General features: G+C 40.7%; 1 protein-coding gene across 3 annotated transcripts in view; it reads left to right on the top strand.

Annotated features, from left to right (window-relative positions):
* LOC136677543 (cotranscriptional regulator ARB2A homolog) overlaps positions 1–22,911 on the top strand; it is a 172,399-nt gene that overhangs the window by 18,371 nt on the left and 131,117 nt on the right. For all 3 annotated transcript variants that reach the window (XM_066655124.1, XM_066655123.1, XM_066655122.1), the window contains exons 5-6: positions 7,764–7,829; positions 9,165–9,356. In XM_066655124.1, the coding sequence (XP_066511221.1) occupies positions 7,764–7,829; positions 9,165–9,356 (258 nt within the window). The remainder of the gene's footprint in view (positions 1–7,763; positions 7,830–9,164; positions 9,357–22,911) is intronic.

The following is a 22,911-nucleotide window of genomic DNA, read 5'->3' as shown; positions in this document are numbered from 1 at the left end:
TACTTTGCTCTGCGTTGAGCTTAGATTAGGTAAATTTAGGTCTCCACAGATCTGCACACTTCCCTGTGTCTGAAAGCTGCTGATTCAGTCATAGAGACTGGGGAAATATCTTTATTATAATAAGGTTATTCACTGGAAGGGATGTAAATCATGCGTAAGAAACTTGCTTTTGTAGTGGCTATGGTTTCTTTCTAAGTTTTAAGCCAAATCAATAAAACACCATATTGCCTAAAGGATATGCTTGTCTTCCTTCACAGGCATATGAACTCCAGTGATATACCATTTTTAATCCATAGGTTTAATATGATATCAGCCCACCCTTTCCAGCTATAACAGCATCAACTCTTCTAGGATGGCTTTCCATGAGGTCTAGAAGTGTGTTTATGAGGTCAGACTCCTGGACAAGAAGGTCTGACTCACAGCCTCTGCTCTAGTTCATCCCTAAGGGGTTATTTCGGGTTGAGGTCAGGACTCCACACCAAACTTGCTAATTTATATCTTTATGCACCTTGCTTTGTGCACTGGTGCACAGTCATGTTGGAACAGTAAGTTCATTCATTCATTATCTGTAACCGCTTATCATTGGAATCATTGGGCGCAAGGCGGGAATACACCCTGGAGGGGGCGCCAGTCTTTCACAGGGCAACACAGGCACACACACACATTCACTCACACACTCACACCTACGGACACTTTTGAGTCGCCAATCCACCTACCAACGTGTGTTTTTGGACTGTGGGAGGAAACCGGAGCACCCGGAGGAAAGCCACGCGAACACTGGGAGAACACACCAACTCCTCACAGACAGTCACCTAGAGCGCGAATCGAACCCACAACTTCCAGGTCCCTGGAGCTGTGTGACTGCGACACTACCTGCTGCGCCACCGTGCCGCCCCTGGAACAGTAAGTGGCCATTTCCAAACTGTTCCAACAAAATTGGGAGCATGAAATTGGCCATTATCTCTTGGTTTGCTGAAGCACTAAGAGTTCCTTTCACTGGAACTACAGAGCTGAGCCCAACTCCTGAAAAACAACTCCCATCGTAATCCCTGCTCCATCAGGCTTTACACTTGGCACAGTGCAGTCTGACAAGTACCGTTCTCCTGGCAATTGCCAAACCCAGACTCGGATTGCCAGACGGGGCATTGTGATTTGTCACTCCAAAGAACATGTCTCCACTGCTCTCGAGTCCAGTGGTGATGTGCTTTACACCACTTTATCCGACGCTTTGCATTGCTTTTGTTGATGTAAGCCTTGGATGCAGCTGCTTGTCTATGGAAACCCATTCCCTGAAGCTCTCAGTGCACTGTTCTTGAGCTAATCTGAAGGCCTCAAGTTTGGAGGTCTGAAGCGATTAACTTGGCGACCTCTGCGCACTATGCACCTCAGCATCTGCTGACCCCGTGCTGTCATTTTATGTGGCCTACTACTATGTGGCTGAGTTGCTGTCGTTCCCAAATGCTTTCATTTTGTTATAATACCACAGACAGTTCACTGTGGATTATTTAGTAGTGGAGGTATTTCAAGACTGGACTTGTTGCACAGGTGGCATCCTATCACGGAACCATGCTGGAATTCACTGAGTTCCTGAGGGACACCCATTCTTTCATAAATGTTTGTAGAAGCAGTCGGCATGCTTAGGTGCTTAGTTTTATACACATGTGGCCATTGAAGTGAATGAAACACCTGAATTCAATGATGTGAAAATGGGACACATTCCTTTTCCTTGCAAAAGAAATATATTTCAATGTAGACACTGCCAAATTATCAAGACAAAATAAAGGGAAATGTGTTTCTTGGCACCAGTCTAGTTCCAGTCCAGTCATGGCCTAGCCAAATAAATTATTAAATAAAAATCACATTATTATCTGTTGTTAATAAATGGTGCATGTAGAACTGTTGTATAAAATCAATATCACATTCAAGTTTGTGCCTTTATATTTAATATCAACACGACTGTGGTTCTCTTCAATACTCGACTGAGTCGCTGCAGTACTTTCAGTATTACAGCACTCACTCCCTCTCATGATATTGCTTAATATTCTATATGTGCATTGTCAACATGCATTTCATTTTCTCTCTCTCTCTCTCTCTCTCTCTCTCTCTCTCTCTCTTCTCCCTCTTTCTCCCACTCTAATCTTTAACATGTATTGTTAGCATGTAATCTTACTGCTAACTGTTGTTAGTTTTACAGTAACCTGTGCTCTTTTCTTACTGCATTATTATAAAGCTCTTTTTCTCTTTCTCTATAATAAACAGTCAGCCTATCTCTTAAGATCATCTTGTATTTGCATGGGCTCAAAGACAAACATTCTATTGATTAGCTGTCACTACTTAAAACTTGGAGTTATTTCAAGTCAGGGTTAATGTGAAACAATTTATTTATTATTTATTTTCACTTGCTTAGGCATTTGGAATTGCTGTTCAAGACTTTATACACCATTTTAATAGGATGACAGAATGCTAAAACTTCACGAAAATTTGTCATTCATGCAAAACTCTATATGAATAAATGGATGCAGAATTATGTACACATTTTGAGATGGTTCTGTACTGACTGAGAACAGTCATTGAGAATTTTAACAGTGGAATTATCCTGTATTTGAGAATGAGATTTAAATCTCAAGCTGGTTGTTAGTTTACAGTATTAAAATGTTTTAGTATACTTTGGAAGCATATTTTGGTTTCCAGGCCAATGTAAACCTCTGAGGACTGGCCTAAGATCAGTGTAGTCTCTCACCAAGGCCCCAGACAAACATTACTTGCACTATTGATTAGCCTTCATTACCTGGTGTCTGGAGTTATCGCTAGTCAGGGTTAATGTGAAACTGCACTGATAAGCACCTGTCCTCATTTTTCAAGCCCCTCAGGAACTGCGTTTCTAGGGGTCAGAGTTTCACATGACAGCCCTTTCCTCTTACATCCTAGCTAAAAACTTCATAAAAAAGGTCATCTAGATGAGGAGGATTGGAGTGCATTACACAGACATTGTGGGAGGTCTTGCTCTTTTTTTTATTCATTCTTTTTTCTTTTGCTCCATCACTCCCCCCCGACTCACTTTCCTAGAGCCCAATACCCCACCTCCTCCTGAACCGTTTGTTTGAAGAGGATTTTCCTACATGAGAGATTACAAACAGATCAACTTCCAGAGACACAGTTCTGTTCATTAAGACCCTACAATGTGTGTGTGTGTTTGAGACTTATCGCTCGCCCACTCATACGAGACGCTCCCTCCGGTCAAGGCTGTCTCTCTTTGTTGCTCCTCTGTCCCTCCCTCCTTCTGTCCTCCTCTCAGCTGTGTTGCAGTGCGTGAGTTGGCAGTGGACAGTGTGTGTTGTGGATTAATGTTGACCCTGTACTCTCAGACGCTCTGTCTCCGCAATGCTCTCCTGCAGATCCCCCTGCTAAGACTCTTCCTTCCTTTCCCTGATCCTGCAGAACACAGCTTCACGTCAGCAGCCCGACAACTTCCTCGCAAACCAGACCCCCAGTATCGCAACTACACCCCCCATCCAGCCGTGGACACATGCCCTGGAGCTGACCCTGTGTGGTCCGACAGGCCTGTGGTGCTGCTTGCCTGAGAACACCCTGCCCTATTTGTGAATTTCTCATGAAGGATTAAGGGAGAGGAAATGTTCATGCTAGTTTTGTTGTGGCTTGAGGGGTATATGTAATAAGATTAATTTCCACGTGATATTTTTACAGTGGACACTAACTCATCCTTGTCTAGGCCTTTAAGAAACAATTCTCCATTGTGCTTGGCTTAGTAGTATGTTGCTTTTATTTTATTCTTAATTACTAGTAAATGTTAGTGACTAACTAAAATAACATTGCAATGCAATTTTAAAGCTCCAGCTCATTGCATTTTAAAAGACGGTGACACTCTATAAAATAAATACCATGAATAAATAAAATGAGCCATACCTTTTCTAAACATGCCATCCCACATCATGCAGGGACGTTTTCAAGGTCACATACAAGGAAAACACCTTTCTGATGATATTTTTTTGAAAACCAGGGGCTTGTGGAATATATATTTTCCTGCTGGGTGGCCATCTGCCATAACATAGCTTTATTTCCTTCTAGAAAACTGAATATCACATCTGCTTTTATTAGCCTCCACATCCGTGGTTATGCCAGCAGTGAGGATTTCTTTATCACAGCTGAAGGGATTCCCAAAGGTTGTATAATGGATGCTGGGTATTGTAGTGAGAGAACAGTGATGGAAGCAAACAAATAAATGACACAAAATCATGAATTCTCTTCAAATGATTAGAAACAAACTGTTACAGATAAACACTGTAGCTGTAAATAATGCAATAAAATATGTATTGCAAGGCTGGAATGGCTGATTGAAATTACTGACTGAAATCAGTTGTACGCTGACATGCCCCTTTCACATTAGTAGCTGATATATTATTGTAAAAGTGTAATAGATTAAAAATGAAGTACTGTCACCAGTATCCTGTTGAAGTCACCAGAATGCGTGCTTGCAGTTTCTGAACTGTCAGCACAAATGCTCCTCCACCACATTCAGGACTCTTCAACTGAAGAACAATTAGTTGAATTTTGGTCCTGCTCTTAGAGGATACCATCTTCTGTACCAGGCCTGTGATCACCATCCACATCACGTAAAAAGGGGGAGGCGAGAAGCACTTAGCATTCTTACCTGCGGGGCTTTCATTATCAAACTAATAAGACAATATTAATTACGCGACTCTGCTGCGCTCTAATTATGCTGACAGGCGGCCGTGATTGTGTCAAACGTGAGAGAACGTGCTCTACTGTGTCTATAGGAGGGCAGGGAAGGCGGTCACTTGCACTGTATGATTATGTAGAATGAAAACAATAGCAGTTCTTCATCTGTCACTCACCACATGCACCTATGGGATTCAGCACAAAATCTTCCTGTGTGGCTTATTTTCAGTTTGTGCATAGGCGTAATAATGTGAAGTGTGAAGGACAGAAATGCTGCAGAACATTTCATTTTAAGTCCTTGATTATTACTCATGGTTTTATCAGTATGTGGACAGTTAAAAGGGGAAAAAACACTGAGAATTGGGACTGGACTGGTGTGAATACTTTATCACTATTGCTGATTTGTGAACAGAGCTTCTTAGAGTCTGCAATAGTGACACAATATTCATACCAGTCGAGTCCCAATACCCTTTCCCCCATCTCTTTTAATTTCTTTCTTCACTTTTCTTCAGAGTTCTGTTTTAATATAATTTTTGAAGCAGTGTTTTCCACAGATTAAACCACAGTGTGTGTGTTATCCAATTCAGGGTCACTAGGGCACCAAAATACTTTTTTTATTTTGACTTCCTCTTTGAAAGCCTCATATGGCACATTTTTATGAGGATCTGATAGCATTCAGCCACAAGAGCATTAGATAGGTTAGATAGCGATGAACTTTGAGCTTTGCATTGAAAGAAATAGCCACTCCAACTCCTTCAAGGTTTTGAATGGTGCTTAATCACTCCAGAGAATATAGCTCATGTGCTCAAGCTTGTGCATCTGCTACAGGTCATCTCACTTTATTGAATTTCTACAGAGATTACACGGCCTGTGCAAGCTTAGTTGAATGTCAGTGTGAACAGTGGGTGCAACTGAAAGTACTTGCTATATAACATTCATTATAAGGGGTCTCTACAAACTTGTACATGCATATCATTGTATGTGACTTCAAAAAGTCGGTGCATGTCTTAACTTAAGCATGCTCGTCTTTGGCTTTAGATGTTATTGCATTTATTTGTTGGGTGGTTACTGGCCACATCTAGGCCTAAGGGCCCTGCTGATCTTTGATCTTCCAGATGTTTATCTGGAGCTTCATCTGCTTCCAATAATCAGTGACACTAAATCTTGGCCTGTACTTTTGGCTTTGCTCATAACCCTCATTTAAGGAGAGCAAAAAAGCACACTGTTTCTCGAAAATGTTTCGTAATATTTTACAAACTGGACACAACCTGATGCCTTATGTGTGTGAAAAAATATGCATGACCCTGTCCCAGGTGTCTTTACAAAACCATCTATGTTCTTCTCCTTTTCGTGCCCCAATCACACGAAGCCACCTGAGATGGTGAAGCAATAACGGAGCACAAATGAAATTTCCTGCGAGGCTTATTGATATCATTAAACACAAGCATATTGCACTTCACAATCATTTTAGTCTTCATCAGAGAGCTTGACATTTAGTGAATTAGGTGCCGTTGAACAGCCTACATTTTTACAATGTTTCAGTCGTAGCCCCCTCCGCTGGATTCAGCAGAGAGATCTGTCATTTCATTTGGGCTGGCTGACCGCTGATGGCTGCTAATATCCTATTGCATTAGCTCATTTGGGCTTAATGTGCTTTTGGTGTTTGTAATCAAATAAGCAATAGCTTATGTCTCATGGTTTTAAATGAGTACATTTCTATGATTGTATTATTATTTTTCCATAAGTTTCTTTTGTTTTTTCACCTTATCTTACAAGGAGACATTTCCATCAAGCAAAATATTTCATGGCAAACCTAATGATCAGAAATCTTCTATTCACAAATTTCAAAGCAGAATGTTATTGTTTCTCGTTTAAATTCTATTCGCTGACGCTGTTGAAACATAAACAGTTCAAATAATTTCTGAAACGCTAGAAAACTTTTTAATCTTTAATTCTATTATCAGCTTTGTGTTGCTTAAAGTGCTTTTTCTATTGTTGGCTTAAACATAGGCGTAGATAATGTGTGCATGATAAAATTCTGGTGACTCAACTCTTAAGAGTCTTAATCCAACCTTCATTCATTAGCTCTCTATTCACAATAGGAAACCGTGGATGTCACGCAAGCAATGAAGATCATTGTGACACCACAACAGCTGACTACTCACTTTTAAAGCGCATCCCCAGAACCCATCCACTCACCCCTCCCGACCCCGTCTGTCCTGCTGGACCGCAAAGCTTCCTGATCATCACAGGATGTGTGCTGTGTGGACGATAAGCTCTCTCTCTCTTCAGAGGTTATCCTGCTGACCCTTGCCAAGCCGTGTTCGCCAGTCTCAGACCTCACCTTTCTGCTGGCTTCCAGATCCATCCCGTAAAGCCTTGTGTTTCTAGCTGCTACTGATCGGGTGGAAAGAGAAAAAAACAAGAAACGAAAACAAACAACAACTACAAGAAAGAAACCGCCGAAAGTTGTTGATGTCGTTGAACCATGAAACTTTTGGCCCTGGGTTGAAATTACACTGCATACAAGTTCCTTAGTCGTGTAGCTTGGGGGATAAACATACCTTACATCAACTCACTGCTTGTAGTCAAGATTTTTTCCCGCTTTGGGCTGACAGCCGCTGTACTCTCTGCTCTCTCGGCTCAGAACAAGGCAGTCCCAATTATCTTCCTCGCTCTAGGTGTCTAGAGGCCAAATGTATGTGCTCTGTACATATGCAAAGAAGTGCTCTTGCTTTGCTTACACTACATCTAAATGGAGCTATAGCTGTGTGTATATAGATGTACTTTGTGTGTTGTGTCAGAACGCGCTAATGCTAAGCACATCCTAAACCATTTGACAAAATGATACATGTGTTTATAGAGCAAATTGCACTATTAAATGGCCTGAACTATCTCACGGCTCTCTAGCCATCTCAATTTACACATACCACCGAGAGAGCACCAGTGCTTATTTGCGTTAGCTCAGAGTTTGTTATGCCTAATACTGATGGTAAGTACAGGTCATTTTTTTAATTATGCTGGGATTGCAAATAAAAGACTCTCTTCTCTCCTCTCTCCTGCAGATCATCACGCAATATGTTTACGAACGCTTGGAGAAAGACTGCAAGCTGAGGAAAGAGATGCTCCCAGTAAGTGCAGTTGAAAGGAAAAAGAGCCTCCTACTTTTGATTTATGCCGCTGGAGATTAAACAGGGTGTTAACGAGAAGTTGAATGTAAAAAGCTTTTGCCTCATAGTGAAGTTAGAGTTTAGTGAATTCTCAGGAAGCAAGCTTCCATTTCACTCGCTTTCTGTTCAAATAGCTCCACTGCACTGAATAATTTTGGATTTTGCATATTACGCTTGGAACAGCCTTTCCTTAATCTGCTTTATATTTAAATGTGATTAAAAGGCCTTAATGTAATAGACAGTGTTAGAAATCCAGGTTTGCTCCTATAAACAATTGGTTGGACTCTTAATCTTTTTAAAGCAAAGCGTTATTATACGTTGCTGCTGATTTGTATTTTATAATATAGAGTTATTAATGGCCTTCTAATAGAGCAGCATTTTATTGGAAGTAAATTATCTGAGAGGAGTTGGAAGTTTTTATGGGCTGTAAACCTCTTTAAATGTGTGCAGTATTTATCTCCTTATTTCGTTTTGAGACTCTGCTGTGTTCTTGTCAGTGAGGGAATTTGATGGGTGCACCCACCTGTGAAAGACTGCACATGGCTGCATGTATGAAGTGTGTTCACCCAATCCTTTTTGAGGGAGAGACATTAAAATTAAGTACAGAAACAGCAGGAAGTAATGCCAGAATGAGGATGAAGATGTTACAATAAGACTATATCAGAGTAAAATGAGTTACGTAACTTAGATGGCCCTCGTGAGCATCTCAGATTTGTCTGTACGGATCCTCATTGGGGCAGAAAACAATATGAAATGCAGGGAGGATTCATGGCAGTGTAATAAAGTCATCATGGACAGACAGCTGTTGACTTTCTTCAGGAGCTGCCTGTCTCTTGGCATAGTGCTATTAATAATGAATGATTCTAGTCTATGAGTCATTCCATTCGTTGTGTATCTGGTGCCCTGCCCCACTTTAATGAAAGGAAAATAAATATAGTTCTTGACATACATCAAGGGATTGAAGAGTTTCACAAGCTTTCAATACCAGAAAAAAAATGTAGAATAGGATTGAGGTTTTTCCAGATTAAGGAAGTTCTGTAATTATTTTATATTCGGATGTTGTCTGTCTGTCTGTAGGTATACAGTCTGAAACTTCAAAAATTGATCCACATATGCCATGCGTTTTCAGGCAATTTACCTAAAATTAAACGAGCCAGTTTTCACATTTTGTCTTTATTTTCCATTCAGATTTCCACTATAGGGTTAGCCGTACCACTCAGAAATCCCATTTGTCCTTCTTATACATATCCTCCTTTACCGCTGCTTAAAACTGACTACGTTACCTGAATGTTACAGGTGGATGCAACAGAGGATGAACCAAAAAGTTTTATTTATCTGAGTGAGGATGCCCTGACTAACACAGACAAGCTGCTGGTTCTGATCCAGGGCAGTGGTGTGGTTCGAGCAGGACAGTGGGCCAGACGCCTCATCATCAATGATGACCTAGACAGCGGAACCCAGATCCCCTTCATCAACAGGGCCATGAAGGTACAGCCTCTCAGTTTGGATTTGTTTACTGAACCAGTACGTTTTAATACAGTCCCGATTTTAACCTGGCATCGACCATATCAGCTGATATAATTTGTATATTATGGTCAACAGGAGTTATATACTCTTAAATCATTACACTATATTTACGGATTTCTTCTTAAATTGTCACCATGTAGCCGGACTTTGCTGTCTGGAGTTTACTGGTCATTGAATTAAGGAGCCAGATTAATTAGACAAATACAGCTCTGTTTTTATTGAGTGTGAAGAAGTGAATATCTCATAAAGGGTGGACACACATACAACACTAGGGTTCCAGCTGCACTGGCAAAAAATGTATGTGTGTGATTTTTATGTACATATTCTTGCAGACATGTATTCACTCATACATAGCATGTTCTGTATCATTTCTGCACTGTTGATCTTGTCTTTCTTGCTGTAGCTCATGGTAAAAGTGCTGCTGTGTTTGTAAAAATGATATTTCAAATAGTTTGTGCTTTGGTGAGACTGTGGGCGCTATGTGCTCACTCAGTGTCTCTCTCTCTCTCTGTCTCTCTCTCTCTACATCCTATCTGCTCTCTCTTCGCTGCACTGCCTCCCATACCGTAGTTATTTATTTACCGAGGAAAAACAGGCCGTTTGTAGTTATGTGTGTACTGTAAACTGTAATTTAGATTTTCATTTCTTTTCTCCGTCGGCGAGCGTCTCCCCCAGCCGAGTTATTTCCGTACACTGCGGCTAGTCGTTTGTCACGCCGCCCACTGCTACCTGTGTAATTTCATCGGCCTCTGCGTTCAAATTGACTTAAGGGAGATCTCCCTCTCTCTTCCATCTAAATGTCATAAAACACGCACACGCGCCGGCTCTCCCGCGTCCGTGTCTGCCGGCAAAGTCACTCTCCAAGCAAGACAGGGAAGCATTGGATATAGATGATGAGTGTGTGTGTATGTGTGTGTTACCATAAAGTGGCTTATTGCACTTGCCATAGAGGTGCGTAGTGGGGACGTACAGTGACAGCTGCTTGCTGCTGACCATTCATCATGCTAAATAAGCGCAGTGGCTTCTGGGCTCTGACATCATCATAATAGCATTTACGGGAAGAGGAATCCCACTGGCTGGAATGCCTGCATCAGTCCTGCTGAGAGCATCTGCACGTCAGCTTGGGCTTTCTGAAGTGACAGGTCGCTTTCATGATTGCCCGGGTGATAAACAAGGCCGCCCGGGGTTTCATGTGGGTGAAAGCTGCCTGATCCGACACAGGCCTGGCCCCTGCTTATCAGCTCCCTTAATAGAACTGGAAATTGGTAACTGGTTTTAGATCAAACGACCATCATCTTGTTCTGTTCTATTAAGCTTTATTAGATTCTTAAAGCCCTTAGTGTCCATTGGAGGTTTGGGGACGCCAACAAACTTATGCCTACTTTGTAATTTTGCCTGGTATTATTCAATTAAGTCCTACTTTTATATAACTCAAAAATGTATCTAGAAGTCCAGTTATCAAGTATTTTCATTTCTAAATGTTCCTTAATTTATTTTTTGTATATATGAATTATTTGATAAAAACAGGAAAAGCTGTATATTATATTTTTTCTTTGTTTAATTATAATGAATTGCACATTCATTATGGGTTTATTTATTTATTTATTATTATACCTTTTTTAAGTAACGTATGTATCACAGTTTGACAGGTCTTGTTTTTGTGTCAGTAATCTAAATGTCATAAAACGGCTCTCCTGCGACTCACCCACGTCCTTGTCTGCTGGCAAAGTCACTCTCCAAGCAAGACAGATCAACCATTACTTACACATAAAGGGATTCTCTAAACTTAACCACACTGACTTTAATACATAGTGCAGTTTGAATAAGCTCTTCAGTGCCCTGGACAGTTAATTAGTATAGATTCAGATCTACACACAACTGATATCATTTAGTTTATCTGGAGGAAACAATATGAAACTTATTGGCACCATAATTTGAGTTAAAAATGGTACTGTCACTTCAAATTAAACACTTAAGAATGCACTCTCTGTGCATCTTCTTTACACCTAGACTGAGGCAGTGTAGCTCAGTATGGCCGACCTGCTCTTCTGTGGAATGTAAAAAGTTCTTGAAGTAACAAGACGCATGTAGAAGCACATGGTAGCAATGGACAGGTAACGGAAAGGAAAAAGAGGAGAAAGATAATGACCAGAGACTGCGAGAAATCACAGTAGAAAGTGAGAGGAACTAAGAAGAATGAACTTATCTGTCAGGTTTCACAGAGCAAGGCTGAAGAGAATGAGCAGAATAAGACGACTTTTATCTCTTTCGCCCATTTTAGGTGGACTTTCCCTAGCTGGCCCAAAGATCAAGTGGAACCTGTTCAGTTCCTCTGTGTTTCATCATGTCCTCCTCTCTCCTCTTCTCTCCCTCACATCTTTTCCTTCCTCTTTCTATCAGGAGCCATTGTTCGTTCAGCTCATTAGCTCAAATTGTGCAGCAATGTTTTTTTTTTTTCATTCTTTTTTTTAAACTTTGTTTTTTCCTTTCTCTGTTGTTGAGTCGAGACAGTTCTAAAAGTGTAGCAGGACCCACTGTCAGTGTGGATAATGAAGATGCTCTTTGTCATAAAGGTGACTGAGGATAACTCTCATGTGGGAAACAGTGTGGTACATAGTGGATGTGCAACTTAATCATTGTATTCTTTGCTGCATTCGGGAGGCAGTTATCTTTGGAAGTTGTCTTTGGTTGAATTTGTTTTTCAGCTTTCTGCAAGTAAGGCACATGCACACGTGATCAGAAGTGCAAAATCATGTATGCACTAAAGGTATAGGTAATATTATAGATATTAAAAGTGATTAATTTAATATTATTAAAGGCTAAGCACCACTTAATGGACCTCCATGAATATTTCACATTATTTTAGTTACTGACATATATAAGTATGAATTAAAATGAAAATAGCAGCTTAATTTGCTTTAAAACTGACAATTTTATTAAAATGACTTGTGACGTCACTGGTGGACAACAGCTGAACAACGCCGCGGTAAAACACCGTTATGACTGACTCTTATGACAGTATCTAGCTAGCTAAATAACCAACATTATTCATGACAATAGCCTAGCAATAAACTAAACTCAAATTTAGAGGTACCGTTATTCTTGTAAATGTGATCGAAGTCAAACTCGAATTCATCTGACACTATAAACCTCCGTAATGCAGCTACGTAGCCGAGTATAATCTGAGCCACCGAGTTTACCAAGTCAAGCTAACGTTAACTAACACCAACTAAAACAGGCGGAGTAAGTGTGCTTACCCTGTTTACCTCCATGTTACAGAGGCTCTTGAACACCTTTCGTTGGTTTCCTTACATGCCCATATTGTTTGAAAAGCGCTGGTGAAATGAGCTACAGATAACGGAGTGAGCGGATGGTCCTTTCCAAAGTGCCGTTTGAAGTTGACAAATTTAGTCCATTTTCTGGATATTTTAGGATCTTTGGGCCATTTGTGCACAGATGTCCCACTGTACATTGAATTATTGCAGCCAAAACAACAAACCTTTTCGTCATTTTGCATTAAATTAAGTGCAACTTCTAGAGTTGTTGTCCACCATCTACGTCACAGGCAAGACACCTATTAGAGTTTCCGAACACCGTTGGGGGGGCTTTAAAAGGTTTAAAAGACCAATTCCTTGAATTAGTAAGAAATAACATGTTTTCTGACTATCAATAAACACAAGTTAGGAACTCAAATTCCACTGTATTTATTTGTTTGACACTTTCATAGAGCTGGTGCTTAGCCTTTAAAACACTCTTCAGTCCATGAGTTGATTTGATTCATTAATCTGGGGATATGATTCTGTTTAAGCATTATGTTTAAGAAAAGAACAAATTGAAACAAAGTTCATGCTGTTGCAATCAACTGAGGGAATTGGAGATGAGAAGCAGGAAGAGTCCTGATATATTTAAAGTTTTATATCACAATATGTGTATGCTAAATTCATGATGAACTTTTACACTCCTAATGAATACAAATAATGATTAAAATTTCTATATATTTTTCACTACTCATGAACTATGAGTATTAATACATACTTGACGCTTTATTGAATGTCATATTAATCAATAAATCAAAACTAGACAAAGTTAAATTAATTCAGTAATACTGGTGCAGTCTGCAAATGAGCTTGTGTTAGGATTCTCTGTGAATGGCTGGCTTCCTGTGTGTGTGTGTTCGTTCCCTGTGCCTAGTGATTCTCTGTATGCTCCAGCTCCACCATGACCCTGATCAGAGTGAAGAAGTTAAAGCTGTTTAAATGAATTAAGAAATGAACAAATGGTAGATTCTGCTTCAGTGTTGTTTTCAGCCTTTTTTCAGTGATTTAATTTTTCAGTTTTCTGGGTTATGTCTTTAAATATTACATGTCTGAGTTCACCAAAGTTTAGCTTGATACATATTTGAATGTAAAACATATTAGCTTTTAAAGCTGACTGTGCACATTTCCTTTAAATGGCTTTGTACTGATGGACAAAACACCTATCTGAACAATGAAATCCACACCATAAAATAGAGTATATAAAAGCATGACCTCATGAATTATATTTCTTTCACAGACCACCTCTCCTAAACATGGACAGACACACTGGCTGTTTGGGTTTTTTTTCCCTTGTGTGTGTGTGTGTGTGTGTGTGTGTGTGTAGGGTGTGTGGTGTTAGTCCCACTGAGCAGAAGATAAGTGACAGGCATGAGTCGACAGGACCCCGGTGGCAGTGCAAGGACGCAGGGCTAGCGTCTGACAGCTGGGCTGTTCAGAGTGTGTGTGTGTGAGTGATAGAAAAAGAGGGAGAGAAAGGAGGAGAGAGAAAGAGAAGGAATCTCCTGCTTAATGACAGCTTATTCCTACATGATTTCAGGCCTGACAGTCGACAGGTTGGCTTGTTGCATCATGGCAGTTGGATCATTAGCGTCTGGCCTTGTCAAGAGTGAGGCTGGAGTTTGAGCCAGAGGAAAGTGCAGAAATGCTGGACACAACCTCTCGCACGCTGCCAGATTACAACAACACACATTCTGAGTGGGCAAGATACTGAATGCTATACTATATTCTAAACTGCTAAAAAAAAAATTGTCAGCGGCTAATTTACGCTTCTGCTCGTCTTCGGGCTTTGCAACACCCCACCCCAGGCTGGACCAAGTGTTCGTTTTGTTCACAGCGTCTTGTTTAAGCAAGCGGTTACACACTTTGACACTCCAGCGCTGACCTATCCGAAATGTAGGTCTGCTTAATGTGAGGATGTGACTATGTGACTGGAAATAATGATTCCATTTCTCTCTCTCTCTCGCTCTCTCTCTCACACACACAAACACACTAACTTGCTTTTTTCTCTTTTTTACCTTTCCTACCTACTCTCTCTGTCTTTCTGGCTTTTTCATTCAAACATGCTGTATCTATTGCTTACTTTCTCACTCATCCATTCACTGTTTTATTTTTTACTCACTCACATTTCCTATCTCTTTCTCACTGAAATCTCTTTCCCTTGGTAGCTCTCAAGAAACATGAATGAAAACAAGCTCTTGACAGCAACAATATATACAGCAAAGTACTATCTCTCTCTCTCTCTCTCTCTCTCTCTCTCTCTCTCTCTCTCTCTCTCTCTCTCTCTCTCTCTCTCTCAAACACTCTCTCACACACTCTCTCTCTCTATCTCTCACACACACACACACACTTTGTCTTCCTCTCTTATAATTATTAAAGGTTCCATCCTGAAATACATCCAGGTGGCGTGAATTTCTTGAAGTGGTTTAGAAGACAATATATTTTCCTGTGAATTATAAAAATGAGAAAACATAACTATGTAGCTGTAACCATTTTGTTGTAACCAAGTGTCGACCTGACTTCTGGCTCACTTTCAGAAACTGATTTATATTATATTTTTGTTGGTTTATTTGCAGTGTAGGCATTGGGGCAGTTTATAACTAAAGAAGTAAAGCTGCTTGATCTACTACATCAAGAATAAATGGAGATTTTTAGGCTAACTTCTGTAACCAAGATGAAATGATTTTTCCTTTTGAATTTATGCTAAAAATGTTGATTTTGTAAAACCACTTTCCAAATCAGGACATTTTGGAAATGCAACCCCACATGTGCACACACACGCACACATACATACCCCCCAATCCTCTGCACTTCCTCCAATTCTGTAAGCCTGGGTCTGAAATGGTGTGAGGTGGGGGGAAATGAGCGAATGCATTTCATTAAGAATAAAGTCTTTAATAAAAAATAAGCTCCATATCCCCCTCTTTCCCCCTCCCGCGTTCTTGTTAGTCAGTTAGGAGCGACTCTGGAGACTTGCTGGAAAGAAAGAGGGGGTGTGGTGTTTTCAAAAGTGTGTCAAAAGCCTAGGGGTTTGTATCTGCCCAGAATTTCAATGGGAGGCTGAAAGGGGGCCGGGAAGCGGCTGAACTCAAACACACGAATCTTGTTTAATTTCTGTCATGTTGCTCTTTTTTCAGCGGATTGATGTCTTTTTCAAAATCTGCTTTTCCCTCCCTCTCTCTTTCTCTCTCCCTCTCTGTATCTCTCTCTTTCTCTCTCTCTCTCTCTCTCTTTCTCTATCTCTTTCTCTCTTCCCCCCTCTCTCTCTCTCTCTCTCTCTCTCTCTCTCTCTCTCTCTCCCTCCCCATATCTCTTTTTCTCTCTGTGATTTTTCTCTCCTTGGTGGTTTTTCTCATCCTTATTTATGATAGCTGGTAGTATAGCAGCAACAGCACACCCAGGGCTAGTCTGTAATTCTGCAGATCAAGCTACTCCTCTTTAGGGGTTTACAGAAGGCCCCCTTGGGGAGACTAGGGTGCTGCATTCCAGGTTTAGCAAGGGTCTTCTCTGGGGCGCGTCCCAATGCGGGCTAGGGCCTTTACAGATGTTGTGGAAAGTGTAGCATTTCCTGCAGTAAAAATCGATGCACTTGACACCTTCAAAGGGCCGGGTGAGGCAGGGACCTGCACTGGGGTTAAAGCTCTTTTAAATAGCCCCCTGCAGGAGTCTCAGCTGTCAATAAAACACAATAATTACCAAGGCCTGGCCTGGGAAGTGCATGGCCAAGCCCCAGCTAAATTAAAAATTGATCAGAGAGTGAGAAAACATTATTTTGTGGCTCTATTCCCTCATCTTAGTTGTGTGGTTTCCAATCTCATCTGACTGAATTTTGCACCCCTGTCTCTCTCTCTCTCTCTTTCTCTTTTTCCTTTTCAGACTTTTAGTGTTGGGGCTGCAGCTATTATTTTCAGTGACATCTGTTATTGAATATTTTACTTTAATGATGAATTGAACTTTAATTCACTCACTCTCTCGCGTACACACTCACATAGGTTTAGGAACAGCACCATGAGGGGCACTAATTCTCACATCCTCAACTTGCTGCATATTCTGTGCTTTGCATCAAAAACATGTGTGTCCTCATGATGGTTCAGTGACAAAACAAAAATCAAAATAATGAGATAGTATCACAATATATTGACTTAATATTTCTAATGAGATAGTATCTCAAAATAATGAGATGGTATCACAATATATTGACATAGTATCTTAAAATAATCTGATAGTATCACAATATATTGACTTAGTATTTCTAATGAGATAGTATCTCAAAATAATGAGATAGTATCACAATATATTGACTTAATATTTATAATGAGATAGTATCTCAAAATAATGAGCAAATTGCATATTAATGAAAATTCAAATTGGTGCCTTTTTTGTATTATTCAATACAAAGATCCCAAAAACCTTACAGCTTGATTTTATTTGAACTGCTTTGTTCTTTGTTGCTTTGTTGGTCTAGGGGTAAAGCTATAAGTATTTCCATCCATTTGTAATCATTTATGTTACATTTATGTTTCCACACTATGGATATCACAAATTTTAAAGAGCATTGTCTCGTTATATGTTTCATTATAAAAATTACTGAAGCACATTTTGTTGTACAAACACTAAGGACAGTAGCAGTCTTTTCTTGCCCACCAGACCTGACAGATCTGCTTATATCAGGCACAAAGTTCTGGGAAATTACAGTTAGCGGGGGTGGAGGGGGGGGTGTTAAAGAGATATGAATCATGAGTTCATATGAAAGAGGAAACAACAAATCCATCGTTTTTATCCAAGTTGTGGAGCATTAATAGGGATTATGCATTTATTAGACAATGTGTTGATGATTAGATCTTACTATGAAGTGACTGTGTGATGCCATCACACAAGGCAGCCAAAGAGAAGTGTGTGTGTGTCTGTGTGTGTCTGTGTCTATGTCTGTGTGTCAGGTCGTTCGCTGCTGCGGGCAGTATGTGTGTGTCTCGGTGGGATGGGCTTGTTTAGATTCTTTCACATGGTGCCTCAGGCAGCATGTGAGGTAGATCCCTGCTAGATCTCTCCCTGGGACCACTCTCTGAAGCTGAATCAAGTGAATGTGTGAGAATGGGTGAGTGAATACATGAGGAAAGAAAAAAAGTAAAGATAAGAAATTAAGAACGTGGATGTAAGGGAAATTAAATAAAAATTAAAAGGAAAAACAGCAAATAATTAGATCGGTGTCTGTCTTTGTGTCATATCTGATCATGTCCACACTGTCTAGTCTGATTCTAGGTCTGGGTGTGCAGTTGTGGTGCATTGACGTGAAGCTGGTGATTCAGATACCTTTATTTAAGAAAGTTAGAATCGATCATAGGAGCTCGGACATCCGGGAGAGACTCGGTGTGGATCCGCTGCTCCTCCTCGTCGAGAGGAGCCAGTTGAGGGGGTTCGGGCATCTGGTTCGTATGCCTCCTGGATGCCTTCCTGGTGAGGTGTTCCTGGCATGTCCAATGGGGAGGAGGCCCCGGGGCAGACCAAGAACCCACTGGAGAGACTCCATGTCTCGACTGGCCTGGTAACGCCACGGTGGTGGGGAGAGGGAGGTCTGGGTTTCTTTGCTCCGACTGCTTCCCCCATGACCCGGACCCGGATAAGCGGTGGATAATTGATGGATGGATGTAGAATCGATCATAACTTCCTTCTGTTCCCCTTCCCCCAATTGCCATGCAGATTTTGTCAATCGAACCAGTGACCTTATCTTCCCAAGTCTGCTTCTTTAAACGCTAGGCCACAGCTGACATATGCCACTGCTAGCCAGAATATGCATCTGTTAGCTAACATAAAAGTAAATGTTCTGCTATAAACATGTTGAGCTGTCTAATGACACTGCGTTGGTGGTAGTTTGGAAAGTTTTGATTTGGGAAGTTTTATTTTAAACTAATACTTGCAGGTAATAAAGATGTCCACCATGTCTAAGATCTGACAATGACTTTAGAGTTTAAGAAAAAAATCACTCTAAAATAATTAAACAACTATTTTGCTTTGTGCTTCTCAAATTAGTGCTCTGGCTGTTACATTTTTATTTTTCTCTTTCTGTCCTCTATCTATAAAGAATATATTTAGCACATGTAGGGCTTGGACAAGTTTTTTATTTGTTGTTTTTTAAAGTAAATTATTTAATGATAGTATTCGTAAACTGTGTGGTCCCCAGTCCTGCATCAACAGGAGATGAGAAGGATCACTGAAGTGTAGGGCCTGTTCTCAAGGACCTCTGGCTCAAATTCAACTGGCCATAGACAATCCACGTGCAAGCGGCCGGCCAGTGATAATGCAGATGGACTGCATGGCCCTCTTCCAAAGGGTTTTGAATGGCTTCTCTATATCTGTCTTTTTATGAACACTGGCCTACTGAGGAGAGGAAAGGATTAAAAAAAACTGCAGCTGCACCAGCATTATTAAACATTTTTATTAATGCTCCCTTAAATAATACGCCACATAATATTTTTTGGCACTTATAAAATACAGTTAAAAGCACATTTTTTCTTCTCCTTTTCTTATTTAAATAGTTGAGATGTTTTGTTGAGACTACCATTTAGAAACTTTCAGTAGATATGAGACATTTCTTGTGATTTGAATCAGATTAAAGTAAAGAAGATAAGCATGCGCAATGCAGGGTGCCAGCTGGAGAGATATATTAGTTTGTGGTGCAGAAGGACCTTTGGTAAGAACTGGGCTGGCATTTTCAATATAGAAGAAATCTTCCAACGTCATACCCTGACCTTGCTAAAACTCTTCTGGATGAACACAACTGAACAGCAATGTGCCAAATATAATGTGGATGTCCAAGTAAAGTAGAGATTGTTCCTGCAGCAAAGTAAGAGACATTCATATTAACATTGTTTCTTTCTGAATAAACCTTAAAAACTCATGAAGAAATAAATTTAAATTGAGGTGTTCTAAACAGTCACACAGTTACATTTTTCTTAACGTTTGAGTTCATTTACAATCTGAATTATGTTTGTACGCTCTACCCAGAGACATTATAAACGTGGAGATCTCACTGGCTGAGAAAATGGATGTGTCGTAATGCTCAACATGGTCTCTGGATTTTGGACATCATGCCTTCTATTGTCTTTGTGATATTAATGGAAGTGTCAGATATATTTTTGAAGTCTTTAAGTGGCTTCCAGTTTCTGAATTATATGTCTCTCTGTATTCAAAAATTAGGAGCCTGGATTTGTATGTCTGGAAAGAACTGCCTGGAGCTTTTGCCAACATGGCCATTAGTTGAACAGACTTTGAATCGATTTATTTTGAGGTCAGTGATTTAACCCTGTTGTCTACATCTTTGTGAGGGAACATTTGGTAATTCTTGTTTGTGGATTTCAAGAGTGTTTCTATAGACAGTGTGTGAATAGGTGAAGATATTGTCCTTGGAAAGGTTAAACATAGCTGTTCTACTGACCCATTTCCAAGCTGACACACACCCATCAGCCTGCAGCCAGGGGAGAGTAGCTTTTGTCAGGAAATATTCAGGCCTATTACCACCACCTGTGAATGAGCTCTAGAGACTAGGAAAAAAAACAGTTCTCTGAAACAAACCTCTGTGTGTGTGTGCGTGTGTGTGTGTGTGTGTGTGTGCGCACGCAGACCTGTCACTTACTCCCTTGGCTGAGAGTGGGTGAGAGAGTCTCGGCGTCGCCCGGGTGAAGGCGCAGGGGAAAAAAATCAGCATTCGGGCGATGTCACCAAGCCCCGCTGCACTGGGAGAAGCCAGACGCTCCGACAGGCGTACCTGCTTTTCCCTCCGAGACACACACACACACACACGCACACACACACACACACACACACACACACTTAGAATGTCCTTGAGGCACACTGACAACCTCTCCATAAGCATAAAGGAGCCAAACTCTGTCATTGCCAAGATCAGTCCCTTAGAGGAAGTGTGTGAGTGTACAGTGTCTCTGCAAAGTGTATGTGTGTGTGCATGGTGACTCAGATGACTTGGACTGAAGGCCAGGAGAAGCTCTGGCTCTGTTGAACATCTCTAATTGACTTTTGGAAGTTGCTCCATGCTGCAGGTTCTCTCTGGGATAAGCTTGACTCCAAGATGTGGGCCAAGCATGAAACCTGACCCCATGCTAGTGTCACTGTCAAACACCAGAGCACTGTGCATGCCCCCATTTAAGACTTTATAGACAGATCTATGAATTAGTCAGTTGTGCTGCCCATTTAAGCAGCTGGCACAAGCTTCACTGGATGCGCAGCTCAGATTTTACAGAAAAGAAGATATGGAGAGAGGATATGTTTAATATATTAGAGCATTGGAGTATTTTACTTAATTTAACTTAGTCTTTGAGCTTAAAGTGGAAGAGTTATTCATGTATATGTTTTTATTTATTGAATAAAATTACATGATGCTCATTGCACATACACTTGTGGTGGCAGAATCAGTGCTTTTTTGTTTGAGAAATGGTGCTTACCTTTTCAGACAGTTTAACTCTTGGTTGAAGAAGATTCTCTTTTCCACATTTAATTACATATCAACACATTAGTTACTGGCATAACATTGAAGAAACAGAGCTATCTTTACCTTACTTTTGCTTCCTGTTACCTCCTAAGTGTATTCTGTCCCTGACAGCAATTGTGTTTTCTAATCCTGAAGTACACAATGTCCCGACATTTGTAGACACTCCTTATAATTAGTGAATTGAGCTATTATCTTTACAGAAAAGCATGACATTTTTCCAGACCAGCTGCAGATAGACACAAAGCTCACCAAGTTCAATGCCTAATGTTAGATATGCAGGTGTCGGCATAAATATGAGTGAACTGCATAAGCAAACTGTTGCACTCTACAGCCCCCATAAGCTTATTTGACTCTACTGGAAATGTTTGCTGTGTACAAATACACAAATACTAATTGCAGTATTTAAATACTGACACTAGGAACAAAAGGGTGTATTTAAGTACTCATAAACACCTCTAATTTGTGTGTTGTGTTGTTATTTAAAATATAATATCTGAATGGTTGTTATCCATTATGTAGTTTAAATTATTGAAGTTCTACTATAACAATAACAGATTAAAAATAAGAAATGTATTACTCTGCATTTTGTTTTAATGAAAATGTGTGGTGTAATGTTTTGATCTTATAGTTTAGGATGTCTTATAACGCTGCCCTGTTAATGTTTGAATGACAAATAAGCATCATTTGTTGCATGAGGATTGAACACATGTTAGTACTGATGGTGTACACTGGATTGCTACATCACTGTTATGCAGTTATATGTGAGGAAGGGGCTCTTAGATTTCCTTTATTCCATGTGTCATTGAAGTAGTTTTTTCCTCCTCTCCCCCCTCTCTCCACTCTTTCCCTCCCAGGCCAGCTGAATTATCAATCAGTACTGTATCAGGTCCTCGTGCTGGTTGTTCAAGGTCAGCGCACTGCTTTAATGTCAGACCAAATGTCAGGCCGTGTACCCTCAGAACCCCTGGAGTTGATAAGGGGACCCCTCTGGGAATAGAAGTGCAACTGTTCAGCTGTGTGGGTAGGCACATCTTTGACAGCGTGAAGCCCATAGCCACCTCCTGTCACACACACACACACACAGACACAAAACGCACACACCCGCACGCATTCACACTCCGCCCAGGGAGCGATGTGTGTGTCAGCGACAGCACCCTTGGCTCTCTGGGCCCGCTTTTCTGCAGGATCAACAGGGCTAATTATAGTGATGCACTGACACCTCTTCTCTCTGCCTGTGTTCTGGTGCCATTTCAATCACCTCCCACCGCCAGGTGCTTCACTGCCTCTCTCTCCCCCAGTGAGTGTGTGTGTGTGCGTGTGTGCATGTGTGTGTGGGTTAGTAACCGGTGAAGTATGTTGGGAATGTGTGCAAGTTTGTTTGTGCTCATATGTAGGCCTATGTGTCGGCATGGTTAGAGTTAGCGCTGAGGGGGCCAGCAAGGGTTTTCTTCGTTTGTGTGTTCATCTGGTACGAAAGTTGGCGAGAAGTTTTGAAACGTAGCTAGGTGCGTGGGAGTTGTGAAAAAGTTGTGGAAGAAATATCTGGAATGCTGGGCTTGGAGTTCTTTGGGGTATGTGGGGCTAGGTTTGTATGATATCGACTGTGTGTAAAGGCTGAAAGGTATCACTAGTATTTAACCATTTGAATTTGAATAAAAACTAATTGTGATTTTTCAACAAACCAATGAGTCATTGTTAT

The sequence above is a fragment of the Hoplias malabaricus genome, chromosome X2 (genome assembly GCF_029633855.1).
Source record: "Hoplias malabaricus isolate fHopMal1 chromosome X2, fHopMal1.hap1, whole genome shotgun sequence".
Lineage (NCBI taxonomy): Eukaryota > Metazoa > Chordata > Actinopteri > Characiformes > Erythrinidae > Hoplias > Hoplias malabaricus.
This window is presented reverse-complemented; position numbering and strand designations above follow the sequence as displayed.